The 13,927-nt window shown below is 42.1% G+C and overlaps 1 protein-coding gene and 1 pseudogene across 1 annotated transcript in view; both read right to left on the bottom strand.

Annotated features, from left to right (window-relative positions):
* Window positions 1-211: 211 nt before the first annotated feature.
* Window positions 212-9,076, bottom strand: LOC114507308 (annotated as a pseudogene).
* ST7 (suppression of tumorigenicity 7) overlaps window positions 8,970-13,927 on the bottom strand; it is a 317,157-nt gene continuing 312,199 nt past the window's right edge. The window contains 3 exon segments of the mRNA XM_036010835.1: window positions 8,970-12,977; window positions 12,980-12,995; window positions 13,805-13,926. Of these exon segments, the coding sequence (XP_035866728.1) occupies window positions 12,877-12,977; window positions 12,980-12,995; window positions 13,805-13,926 (239 nt within the window). The 3' untranslated portion in view covers window positions 8,970-12,876.

The following is a 13,927-nucleotide window of genomic DNA, read 5'->3' as shown; positions in this document are numbered from 1 at the left end:
AATGTTTTGGGGATAAGAGATGGCACCCTGGTCAAGAGCCTACCCCAAAGGAAAGGGTATCTAAAATGGTTACTCTTCCTTCTTTGCCTTAAAAAGTGACACTTATTCAAAGGAAAAAAAAATGACAAGATGCTCATCCCTTGGCTCTCTTCCCTTCCCCCTTCTACTCCTTCTCATCCCCCCAAGAACTGAAGTCTGGCTGGGATGAGGTGGCAGGCCAACCCGTCTCAGATGAGGTCAGCAACACTGAAGGGCATCTCTTCAACAGAGGTGATGTAGAAGGTCTCAATGTCTCAAAGACTTCTTGTTTTCTTCTGTTGTCATATTGACAGTCACACCCTTATGGCCAAAACATCCACCCCAACCCAATGATTCTGTGGAGATAGTTTTCCGTGTTATGACCTCCGGGGAGGTCATAAATTGATGACTAAAGAAAACTTCTGCATATCAATGCCTCTGGCCAGCAGGTCAGTGGTAATTACTACTCTGCTAGAGCCAGAGCAGAACTCCCTCATGATCAAACCTCAGTCCTTTTGGTCCATATCTCCATGCTTGGCAGAGACAGTGAAGTCTCAGGCATGCATCTTTTCAGTGAGCCAGTCAACCTTTCTTCAAGTGTTGATGAAGTTGACGGCCTGGGTGAGGGTGAGGGTTTCATACAAGTCACACAGTATATGGCTTCCACTAATCTCATTCCACATTGATGAAGAATTGGTGGATACCCTCCAGAGTCAACCATTCCTTCTTGATAAGAATCCAAGTGAGGTTCCTTGTTAACTTCTTGGTCACCTCAAGCACATCAGAAGGCATTGTAGCTGACAGCAAATCCACCTGGGTGTTGCTGTTGAGCTGTTTGTCATTGATCTGGTCCCTGAGTCCACAGCTTAACATTTCATCAGCTTCACACAGTAAAACATCTTGATCTATTTGGGAGATAGGTATTTGCAGTTAAGCATGTCAAACAAACAGCTGGGCTGCCCACAATGATATGGTGAGTTTCCACCTGCAGCATCTGCACCTCAGCACATACATTGGTACCACCAATGCAGGCATGGCAAGAGGCACCTAAATGTAATCTCCTAAAGCAATGACTACCTTCTGTATCTGTCATGTCAATTCCCTAGTGGCTGCTAGGACCAAGGCCTGGGTGGCCTTTAGATCCAATTCAATCTGTTGCAAAATTGTTATAGCAAAAGTGGCTATTTTTCCTTTCCCAGATAGAGTGATCATATCATAATGTTGATACAAGGATGAATGGCTCACTGCTGGATGGCAGAGGGCTTCTCAAAACCATAAGCATATATGCCATGGAGGAGTGTGCACTCCAAGATACACTCAGAGAGGCTCATCAAAGCTGTCAACAATCTCACTTCACTTACTCAAGATGATGCCTTCAAGCTCCCTTCCATAGGGGTCATTGTCTCTGGATCTGTTGGCTTAAAGTGTGAGTATGCTGACTGAGGCACATTAGAAATCCTGATAGCTGGCTCTTCCTACCAGCACCTGACCTTGCATGATGCCATCCTCACTCCCTGACCCAATCCCCACCAATTCCAAGAATCCTAACTCGCACTCATGCTGCTTAGAAACTCCTGTGGTAATACATTTGAATGGCTAGAAAAAAATGGATATTTCCTAGAAAAATATACAACCTAAATATAAGAAAATGTACTGATCACCATAGCAGATAGTAGAAACATGATCATAGATCTATCATTAATAAAGCATGAGTGAGGAGTTTCATATCAGTTTTTTTTCTAATCCTTGATGATCAGTGTTAATTATTCTGGGCCACATAAAAATACAGAAATCTGCTGGACTTTCAGCCAAGATGGAGGCTTAGGTAGATACACTTTGCCTCTTCCCACAACCAAAAGGACAACAACAAATTTAAAACAAAAAATAACCAGAACTGCCAGAAAGTTGAACTGTATGGAAGTCCAACAACTAAGAAGTTAAAGAAGAAACACTCATCCAAACCAGTAGGAAGGGGCGGAGATGGGCAGCTGGGGAGAAGGCTCATGGCAAGGCATTGGCTGGAGGACCAGAGCAGATGAGTTGGTGGATGGATGATGGACTGGGCAAGACAGTGGCTAGTGGAGCACGTGGTCCCACATTTATGTGTGGATAAACCAGGAGGAACAGTTGGGGAGTGAGACAGATTGGGCATCCCAGGTTTCCAGCATGGGGAAATAAAGCCTCAAAACCTCTGACTGAAAAAACCTGTGAGGGTTGAGGCAGCAGGAGAAACTCCCAGCCTCACAAGACAGTTCGTTGGAGAGACCCACAGGGTCCTAGAATGCACATAAAACCACCCACCCTGGAATCAGCATCAGAGAGGCCCAATTTGCTTGTAGGTAGTGTAGGAAGTGACTAAAAGCCTGCCAAGAGCTGAGCAAGTAGCATTGTTCCCTCTCAGACCCCCTTCCCCACACAGCACCACAATGCAGTGAAGAGGGCTTCCCCTCCCTTGCAAATACCCAGGGCTCTGCCCCTTAGTATGTGAGACAAAAAATATGGCCCTAATGAAAGAACAGATCAAAGCTCCAGAAAAAATATAACTAAGTGATGAAGAGATAGCCAACCTATCGGATTCAAAGTTCAAAATGCTGGTAATCAGGATGCTTACAGAAATGGTTGAGTATGGTGGCAAAATAGAGGAAAAAGTGAAGGCTGTGCAAAGTGAAATAAAGGAAAATATACAGGGAACCAACAGTGAAGGGAAGGAAACTGGGACTCAAATCAATGGTTTGGACTAGAAGAAAGAAATAAACAGTCGACCGAACAGACAGAATGAAGAAACAAGAATTCCAAAAAATGAGGGTAGGGTTAGGAACCTTTGGGGCAACTTTAAATGTTCCAACATCCATATCATAGGGGTGCCAGAAGGAGAAGAGGAAGAGCAAGAAATTGAAAACTTATTTGAAATAATGAAGGAGAACTTCCCCCCAATCTCTGGCAAAGGAAACAGCCTTCCAAGAAGTCCAGGAAGCTCACAGGGTCCCAAACAATTTGGACCCAAGGAAGATCACACCAAGACACATCATAATTACATTACCCAAGATTAAAGATAAGGAGAGAATCTTAAAAGAAGCAAGAGGAAAGAAGACACTTACCTACAAAGCAGGTTTCCATAAGACTATCAGTTGATTTCTCAAAAGAAACCTTTCAAGCAAGAAGGAGCTATAAAGAAGTATTAGAAGTCATGAAAGGCAAGGACCTACATCCAAGATTAGTTTACCCAGCAAAGCTATCATTTAGAATGGAAGGGCAGATAAAGTGCTTCCCAGACAAGATAACTAACTGAAAGAGTTCATCATCACCAAGCCATTATTATATGAAATGTTAAAGGGAGTTATCTAAAAAAAGAAGATAAAAACTATGAACAGTAAAATGACAACAAACTTACAACTATAAACCACCAAACCTAAAAAAAAACAAAACAAAACTAGGCAAACATCTAGAACAGGAATAGATTCACAGAAATAGTTATCACAGAGAGGGTTATCAGTGGGGAGGGGAAGGAGGTAGAATGGGGGAAAAGGTACAGGGAATAAGAAGCATAAATGGTAGGTACAAAATAGACAAGGGGAGGTTAAGAATGGTATGGGAAATGGAGAAGCCCAAGAATCTATATGTATGACCCATGGACATGAACTAAGGTGGAGGAATGCTGGTGGGAAGGGGTGTGCAGGGCGGAAGGGAACAAAGGGAAGCAAAAAATGGGACAACTGTAATAGCACAATCAATTAAATATATTTTAAAAAATTTTTTAAATACAGAAATATCCTCAGTGTTTTAGAGATAGTTAAAAAGAAAAGCCTCAAGACTGGATTGTTCCCTGTATGAGATTCTAATATTTCATTTAGAAGGTTTGCATTTGTATTCCAACACATAAAAGTTGAGACTAAGAAAGACTTATTGTTCTGTGGGAAGATCTTTACAGAAGAAAGCCCATCAGAATGGATTTTGATGTTGCTCTATAGAAATAAAACCAGAAGGCAGGAATGCAACTTGAATTCCAGTTGCCACTTCAGTAAGAAGTCAGGAACTGTCAGGAACTGTGAACCTGTGTTGAGAAGTTTAAGAACCATGTTTAAGAAAATGATCATTTTAAAAAACTGCTGTTATATATTGGTTGCTCTGGCTCTTCCTCTCCACAGATAAGTATAAAAGTCTCAAAACAAAAAGGACCTGAATGCTTGTCCTCAGGGACAGCAAAACAGGCAGGAGCTGGGAAGACAAGAACCTCTCTGGCATCCAGCCCCAGTGAGGCCAAAAGGGCAAGAGTGAGTCAGGATTGCTCTCAAGAGTTGAGCAGAGTAGTTGAAGAGAGAGACAGAAAAAAAGGGAGCTTTGGGCACCACAGCCTCTGTCTGAAGAATGACTCTGGGTTAAAAGATGAAAGGGCTATTTAGTTCACACAAGTTTAGAGAAGATGTCTCTCTCATCCTCATGTGATTAGCTCCTTCTGGTATCTTGGACCCGTTTCCTTCAACAATCTCATTACTCCAGCTGGTTTCTTCATTCTGTCACCACCTTTCTCCACTTTCAACTCTTCCATCCACTCCCTTTAGTCCTTGAAGTCTAACTTCTGCCTCCCTTCTTCATGAAACTGCTCTAAAGTCTATTCAATTTACATGGTACTTTTAAATTCTTCTGTTACATTTCTTTGTTGCATTTCCTGGAACTGGGGTTCCTAACATCTACTCATGTTGGGCCAATTCCACTTGCCACTGCTGTATAGGTTCTATAACCTTTCATGCAAGGCTTATCACAATCCAGAGTTCCCTACTCAGGCAGGTCAAAATCACTGGACTTTGGTTTCCCATCTAGTAAATCAAATAATTGTATTGATAACTTATTCTTCCAGCTCAAAATTATAATTCTATGCCTTCCCTGGTCCTTCTCTGCTGGAACCAACCTCTCTCCTCTAAACATAAACAAAAGTTTACTTATATCTGTCACTCATTGATCAGTTTCTTCAATGAATCAGTTGAGAATTCATTCCTAGTCAAGGGCTGTGTTGGGGGAATAAGCAGTAAAGAGGCCAACAAGGCAGACATGGCCCGTGCCCTCAAGAGCAGCACTACTGGTGTGCATATAAGTTCAGCCTGTTCCAAGAAAATTTCCTAAGAGCAGGAGCCAGCTGTATGTCCCCTTTGCACAAAAGAGGGACAAAGAGCTTACCCAAAGCATGAAAAACCCTTGACCATCTAAACATTACCTGCCCACTTGACTTTGCTCTTGAATGAAGACCAGGAGCTGCAGGAGGTCCAACTGTGAAGATGTGTGTGTGGTGCTTTCCCCACACGCTGCCTATTTTAACACTCCTGGGGAAGGATTCAGGGTTCTAAATAAAAGGGAAAACAGGTTATGTGAAGGACAATTCCTTTATTTTTTAAAGCACCGGACTGAAATTTTAAATAGAGGTATTTTTCACTTTAGATAGAGGATTCAGATTATTTTTCTTCTTTTGCTTGGTAGGTGTGAATCATGTAGACAGCTTTTAAAGGTGGTGAATCCATGGTTATTGTGGTTCCAATCACTAAAATACTCAAAGAATGCTCACATTCCAAGCTACGTAAACGTATTTTAAAAAGTGCCCTTCTAAGAATCTTAAAATGGCAATGTTGATAAAGTAGTCAGGTTCTTCAACAAACTATTGAGTCTCTAGCTCCTTATTAAAAGTTTTCTCACAACAAACTGGCAGAAAGCAAAACCAAAATGATTCCTGGGACTGGTGTTGAGTTCCATTCACTCAGTAGAGTCTCTGAACTGGAAGAATTTGTTAGGGTACACATGTCATTTCAGTCACACTCCCTGTCATTTATTTTGGAAGCTTTTTTTCTGTGCATTTGGCCCATGAGGACACTCAGTATGGGGCTGAAAAAGACAGTACTTTTGAACCAAAGACATTTAATTTTCCAAGCTACCAACTGTAGAAGTTCTAAGAGCCTGCTGAGTTCCATGAGCAAAGAAAATCACTGTGTGACATCCAGAAGATCTGGGTCCCTTGTAAATTAAATGTAAATCTGTATGTTTCTTGGGGATACCAGAACTTTTAGGATTGGAAGACACAGGACGGTAACAACTGGTTACTGCAATACACAAAAGTTTATTATTGATTTTTTCTTTTTTGAAGGCAAAATATAATAGAAATAAACATCAACAAATCTTGTACAACAAAACAGCTTTCAGTATGGAACAGACAGTCCATGAATGTTTTAAAATCTCAGAATGGCTTCCCTTTTTCAGTCATGCTTCCTTGCACTCTGGGAGGAATTGGCATGGAAGAGATGGTGGCGGCACACTGGGTGCAGGGAGTGGAAAGACGGATGGGCTTCCCTAGATTCGAGTCAGCTGGTGCCAGAGACTGGATGGGAGGATGCTCTCCACTTTCTCCATGACAAAATTCAAGGGGGCAAACAAAGTGCTGAGGAACTGCAAAGAAACAGAGGAACAGATGTCAGGAGAGATCTCATTCAAGCTTATAAAAAAATCCTCCCCAGCTCTTCACCTAAAGTCTCTGCATTATAAAAGTCTCAAAAGGCTACAATTTCGTATTTATGTTTATAGGAAATACCAGCTGATGATCAAACCCACATTCCAGTCCCCGGCCCCTAGCTATGGGAGATAAAGGGGATAAGTGTCTGTCTGCTGTCTGGACCCGTTACCCCTTTGACAGCTGCCCCACAGTTCTGAGGTCTCCCAGTTAGTTTTCAGGATCTCCTAGCTGCTCACATAGATGACCACTGAAAGGGACTGAGATGGGTAGCACGTTGCAAAGAGTTAACAAATGGTGACTACCTGCTTACCTCGCTGGGTATATAACTCACCAAGTAAAAAAGGGAATTTTTAAACAGTCAAGTTTGCTGTATGGTTGTGAACTGCTCTGGGATCCTGCAGTCTCCCAAACACCTGAGTAGCCCATGTCATTTCTGAACTACCTGCTTAGTGACATGCCTCATGGGAGTCTGGGGGAGGCAGCAAATGGGTCAGTCCACGGACAGCATGTCTTGTTGAAGAGGTGCTGCGCTGAGATCTTTGGGATCCATTTTATTTGGTTATTAAACTCCTTCCTGTTTTACATGTAGAGAATAATTTAGCAGATGAACTTCCCTTTTAAGAAAGCCAAGTGATTCACCTGAGACTCATTTAACATAATCTCAAAACTGTTCTGATTATGTTCTTGTGAATAATCAGCTTCACTTCACAAACCACCCAGTACTGGGAAGAAGAGGTGCCCGCATCCAGCCAGGCGTAAGAAGTGTGTTTGGAAGCTTTCCTCACCGTCCCTCTGTCTCTTCAAAACCAAGGTATCCCCTCACTCGGGTTCAATACCTAGTCTGTGTACTGTGGAGTCCTTTGTCCTAATACCTTGTCCATAGCACATCATTGTACACAACATGGAGAATTCCCCATAGAAATATAGTAGGGTATGAATATACATGCAGAGGAGGAACATGGTCGAAAAATGAGTGGACAGTACAGGTTTCTCCACTGTTCGTATGATCTGTGGATTGTGCATCTTCAAGGGTATGGTAGGCAAGTTTCCCAAATTCATTTGACCTCAGAATCTTTCCTTCTTTTTTAAAGGAACCAGTAGAATACAAACTGAGAAGGCCTGTAATACATCATAGCTAGATCACCAAGTGTGAGGAGGTAAAGGAAACTCAAGATAGTATAAGATTTGGAGTCTTTCTCCATGCTGTGTCTTTTACACTGATAAAATATATTGACTCAGTAAGGCCCATAGTGCTGGGTGAGAAATAAAGGAGTCTGGGGCCAATCTCCCACTGTCGGGAACCCCACAGCCTAGAGCTGGGAGGGGGCACTAAGACCTATACACAGCAAAGTAACAATCCCAGATAGACCATGAGAGAACTAAAGAAGCACCAGGAGGGTTCAGAAAGAGAGAATCCTTTCTGTTGAAAGGATCAGGAAAAACTTAAAATGAGGCAACTGAAACAGACCCCAATGGGTGGTTGGATATCAAAAGACAGAGATGGGGTAGGGGTGACAAGCAAAGAATATGAGCAGGTGGGCCCTCCAGGCTCAATAAACAACTGGAAGAAAAACAAACAACTGGTACAACCAGAAGATAGTAAATAGTTTAGCTTAGCTGGAAAAATTATAGATAGAGCTTAAAAGTAACCAAACACTGGCGACGGCCTGAAGGCCAGGCTGGATTTGTAGTTAAGAAGTAAGTAGCCATGTTAGTACTGCAGCAAAGATGGATGGCTCTCTCTTTCCTCAAGTGTGTGTTAGATATATGACAATTTCCAATAACCTTTTGAAATTATCCTTTGAGTGTACAGAACTGCTGGAGATGGTCACCCTACAGAATGGACTGCCTACCCTTTCCAGTTTAGGGTTGGATGCAGTTGTAAGCATCATGGAAGACATTTGGCCCAGAAATGAATAATTACTTCCCAAGTTGCCTCTGAGTTTGTAAAATCCTGGTTATGAGAGGATAATATGCAACAAGTCCACTGATCGCATTAAACCAACATGATAACGTTATAAAATCAAAAATACACACCCATTTTTTTACTTATTTATATTGTTCAGAGACCACCATGCTTCATAAATCATAGCATCTGCCTATCATATTCAGTTCCACGAAGAGCAGAGAGGTACTAAAGTGGTCTGGATAAACCAGAGATGCTGACAAGGGTTGGAAGATGGGGCTCAGTGAACAAGGTGACATTGCTAGTGAAATTATCAAACCCTAACAACTTGACAAAAATAGATTTAGAACTGCTAAAGTTGTGATTGAGGGGAAGGAACTACTAAAGTGTTGGCACGAGCCGTGCAGTTGGATGGAAGGGCATCATTCAAAGCCTGCGTGCCGGATGATGCCGGGCACTATAATGCAGAACATCAGGGAGCCTCAGCCTGGGCAGCACAATGAATGGGGATGTTGTCACAAAATTGGTTAAAGCCCTGTTTGCTTTTTTTGTTTTGGGCACTGACCTGACTTTGATAAAAAGTGCAAAAGGCAAGGCCTCTGGAAATCAAGAGGTGACCCTCTGTCCCTGTGTGATGTCTGTAATTGCCCCTCTTCCCACATGGCGCAGCAAGACGCAATGGGGCCTGCCTCCCTGGACTACACTTGCCTTCTCAACAAGTTTCGTCAAGAGATTTAAGTCCCCATATCTCCAGAGTGTGTGATAATTGACTGTTCTCCCTCACATCTAGAAGTTCCTATCTTTGGGAAATTAAGAAAAGATTCCCTTGAACATTTTCCTAGAGACCCTAATTCTCTCACAGCACCCAGTTGTGATGTGCACCTTTTATCACTAAGCTACTTTCCTCTTGAGCACCCTGCTCCACATCCTCCTTCCCACACATCAGCCACAGGGAACAACAGACAATGTAATAAGTTGTCATAATGTACTGTGCCCTTTCATTCAATAACCAAATAAAGGTCAGCAGTTTTCAGTAAGAGTCATTAAAAAACAGTTTGGTGGAACCTGCCTTGCTTGGAGTACTCATTTATATTTCTTTGTATGTTTGAAAATCAGTCCTTTTTTTTTTTTTTTGGTCAGAGACACAACCAATGCACATAGAGGAACAGCAGTTTCACTCATAGGCTTGGGAAATTAATTGCTGGAAGAATTGTCTGAATGAGCAACCCCAGGCAACCCTGGAACAGCTCATCTCTCTCAGTATCCAAAACTGCTGTCCAGAGAGCAGAGATACACGGTTGAAATACACTATGATTCAACCGGGGTCTTGTGGTGAAAAAAAGCAACTGAACCAGTAAAAAAGAGAGAGTGACACTTCAATCGCCTGATACTCCTTTTTCTGAAACACCATTACTTAGAAGGTCATGGCTCCCATGCTTCATTAACATTCAAAATGCCTCCACTTATCTGAATAAGTTCCAGTGCCCCATTGCAATCAGACAATTGACATTTCACTGTAATCAATATCAGACTTCAAAGAGGTCAGGGCCTATAACTGAAGATGAGAGTCAAAAGTCAGTGGGCTCAGTCTCAGGGAAGGAAGGAGAAAGTCTATAGGAGTAAAGACAGGGCCCTTGAAAGCAGAAGGGGTCAGAGTGCTGACCTTCCCACATTCTGCCAGGGGCTGTGTTTGGAACATAACTTATTATATGAGCAACCTTATCTTGGTAACCAAACATTCTAGGAAGAGTTAGTCCTAAGTCATTGAGGTAGATTAGATTAGGGGGAAAGCCCGTTGAAACCTCTCATTTACTATTTCCAGTGGCTCACACTTTGCTGTGGGCTTCTCACTGGCTGCGTATCAACATGTAAACGCAATTGGAGAACTCCCAAGCTGCATGTGGCCCAGGGGCAGCAGTGCAAATCTCTGCATCTACTGAAAGTCATTATCCCAGGGACATATCTCAGGCGAGGAATGAGAATATAATTTTCACAAGCTGCAAATGGTTGAGGCAGCCTGTAGGGCAGCTGTGATAACCTGCGGGGTGCTTCGTGAGGGACCCCATGAAATAACACAGGTAAAAATGTGGAGAAGACCCTGGGGGTGGTGGGAAAGGAGGAGGGTTACGCAGCTCATCTCTTCAGGCCATCCATCTTCCTTCCCCATGAAGTCTCTCCAGACATTTTGGAAACTGCTATAAACCTTAATGAAGGACAAGATGAATGTGGCCATCCAGACAGAGGTTTAAAAGCAAATTATCTAAACCACATATGAAAATTCTAAGTAGCTGGCCAAATGACCACACCTTGATAGAGTATAAAATATGGGTCTGGTGAAGGCAAATTCATATCTCGTTCAATCATTTGCTCTTAGACTCAAAACCAAAACTTGAGAACACTACATAAGGAGAGTGCTCCCTTGTCTAACATCCATAATGAACACATCTCTCCAATACTCTGGAGTCTGCACAGCCTTTCCCTAGAGAATACCCAGTCTTATTCTATTTACTATTCTCTCATCCTCCCAATCCCATCCTAGTTAAAGCAGTTTCAGGTGACTAGTCCTTCATTCAATGCAAAGTTCTCAGTCTTGGTTCCACACCTGAATCACCTGGGGAGTCTCTGAAAACTCAGATACCCATGCTGTGTCCCAACCAATCAAGTCATACTACTTATCCCTTGGGGACCAGGGTGAGGGGTGGCATCAGTAACTGTTAATCTCTCCAAATGATTCCAAGGAGCAGCCAGGGTGAAACCGCTGATCCCTAGAAAGTGCTCACCTCAACAGCTCTGACAGCACACCACACACCTGTACATGGTCTTAGAAGGAAATATGGTCCTCAACCCATTCTCAGAATCTGCTGGGTGCTTGTTAAAAACATAGATTTCTGGGTGCTAACACTCGCGATTCTGAATTTCTGGTGGTGGGGCCATGTGAATTTCATGTACACTAGAACCTGAGACTCTCTGTCTGATCCAAAACTACCACCCGGTGCTATTGGACGTTTGGCAACTAGTTTTATATCACAGGTTGGCTTAGGAGTAGAATGAATAGCATAGGTGTTAATAAAATAGGGAGCATCCAAGGAAGGCAACTGGGAAGATATTGGGTACAGAAATCATGCCATGTACAGAAGATGTAAGAAAATTATAGCTGTTCTGCCTGGAGAAAAGAGGAGGTGGTCAGTTAGAGTCAGAGGTAGGCATAAATGTATTGGCTGTATTAAGAATTTGCAAGAGGAAATAGGCTTGATAGTTTCAGAGGGCAGATAGAACTAGTGGAAGTTAGAGGGAGGCCAATTTTATCACTGTAAAGAAAAGTTCTGAGTAATCCAACAATGAAAGGGGCTTCAATGTTAAATGGGTGAGCTCCCCACTGGTAAAAGTGTTCAATATGAATCTAGATGACCTCTAAACTGACCTACTATTGAAGGCAATTGTTTAAGGTCCCTTTCAACTTTAAGAATGTATGATTATAAGTAGAAAAGAAGAAATGTTAGGCTGTATCTGAGTTTTACATTGATTTTTTTTTGCAGAAAACCAACCATTTATTTATTTATAATCATTTATTGAAAACCTACTATGTGCAAGTCACTGTGCAAAGCTTTGGGGATACAGAGATGAGGAAGACACAGTCCTGCTCTCAAGGAGCTCCCATTCTAAAAGGGGGACAGACAAGTTTTCAACAATTATGTAATATTACAATAAATGTGATATTATAGGTATTAATGAAATACTGTGGGATCACAGAGGAGAGATCTAACTCAGCTTAGGAGAACTTAGAGAGCTGAGTATAAAAGAATGAACAGGCATTAGTAGAGTGGACAAGTGGGAGTGGTGATATGGAAGAACATTTCATGCAGAGAAAATAGCACGTGCAACAGTACTGAGGTATACAAGACAGTGGTGCATCTGGGAAGGGTGGGTAATTCACTATGCCCAAGAGCAGTGTCAAATGCAAGAGTTGGGAGAGATGAGGCTGAGGAGGCAAACAAGGGCCAGATCATAAAGAGCAAGTACCTTTATCTTGAAGATAGTGGAAGATCATTGGAGAAATCCAAACAAGGAAGTAACATGCTTAGATTTGCAATTTAGGAAGATTATTTCTACGTCAGTATAAAAGAAAGATTGGCAAAGGATTAGAATGGAAGCAAAGAGACCAGATTAAGACTTTTGTAGGAGTCCAGGCAAGAAATAATGAAGACCTAAATTGAGAGAGAGGCCATGGGGGAGAAAGAGAAGATGTGAATTACATTGACTGAAGTTCCAGTGGCTTAGCAGGTTACACCCACCAGATTTTAGAGGCCGATAAAAATGGGATGTGAGGAGTAAGGGAGGGAAGAGCTCAGGAGGGCTGCTGAGTTTCTGGCTTGAGTAACTGAGTGAGTGGCACTGCCACTGGCGGAGATCAGGAATACAGGAGGAGAGCGGTTTTGGTGGTGGGGGAAGGAGGGTGATGAGTTCAGTTTTGGAAATGTTGAGATTGAAGTGCCGGTGGGATTTCCAGTTCATCTTCAACACTCGTGAAAATACTCTCGCAATTCCAGTCCCTGAACTCTGCGAGCAGAAAATGTCAATCATCTGGAAAGGGATTAAATCAACCCAGCCAAGTTAGAAATCATCCTTTCACACTGCACTCACCTTGAAATCAGAATGGAGTTCCAGGAAAACAACAGATATACTTTTCCTTATTCCCTCTGTTTGAAACTCATCTGTGGCAAAATCAGTAAACTTACCCTCACTGTTTGTACAAGTTGTCAGGGTCAGTTTTCAACAAGGAAACAATGGTTCTTGATTGTTAATGCAGACAGCCTTTCTGATTCAAGCTCCTCTCCAGAACCCTCCTTAAATACTCTTAATGGATTTCCGTATTTCTAAATGTCATGTCTGAACACATCTTACCACTACAAGCTTTTCACACCCTCTTAATTCATTCCTCAAACAAGCCAAAGGTTTGTAAATATTAAAATTTTAATTTAAATCATCTTTGAAATGTAAATCTCATTTTTTCTTGGAAAAAGGCCCACAATATATAAAGATGGAAATAAGTCATTCAATTTATACAAAACTGAATAATCTCCCACATATTTTTCATTTCCTAGGATTCCCTTAATTATGCTAATTTAATCCTTTTAGACTTCATACGTTTTGGGGGAACTGTTGAGAATTTTCTTGTGAATGAAACAAGGCAAAGGCATACATTAACAAATAATCTACACTTTCTCACTTGACCCTCAGCCTTTGATTCCACTGATGATAATGAAAATTATACAATGAGCAAATGATCATTACAGGCATATCCATTTCTATATGACACTCCCCCATTTCTCTTATGTTGCTTCTCTTGCTTTCTGCCCCTTCCCTGAGGCCTCCCTCTGGCAAATACTCACAGCTTTTGCGAAGACCCCCATAAGTTCCGGGAACTGATGTGTTAGGAGGGCCAGCATGGCTGTGAAGGAACACAGTCCAGCAGTAAAGAGAATAAAGAAGGGGAGCTCCTTCTTTGGGTAACT

Source organism: Phyllostomus discolor, chromosome 10, assembly GCF_004126475.2.
Source record: "Phyllostomus discolor isolate MPI-MPIP mPhyDis1 chromosome 10, mPhyDis1.pri.v3, whole genome shotgun sequence".
NCBI classification, from domain to species: Eukaryota; Metazoa; Chordata; class Mammalia; order Chiroptera; family Phyllostomidae; genus Phyllostomus; species Phyllostomus discolor.
The sequence above is the reverse complement of the archived record's forward strand: the minus strand, read 5'-3'. Positions and strand labels throughout refer to the sequence as shown.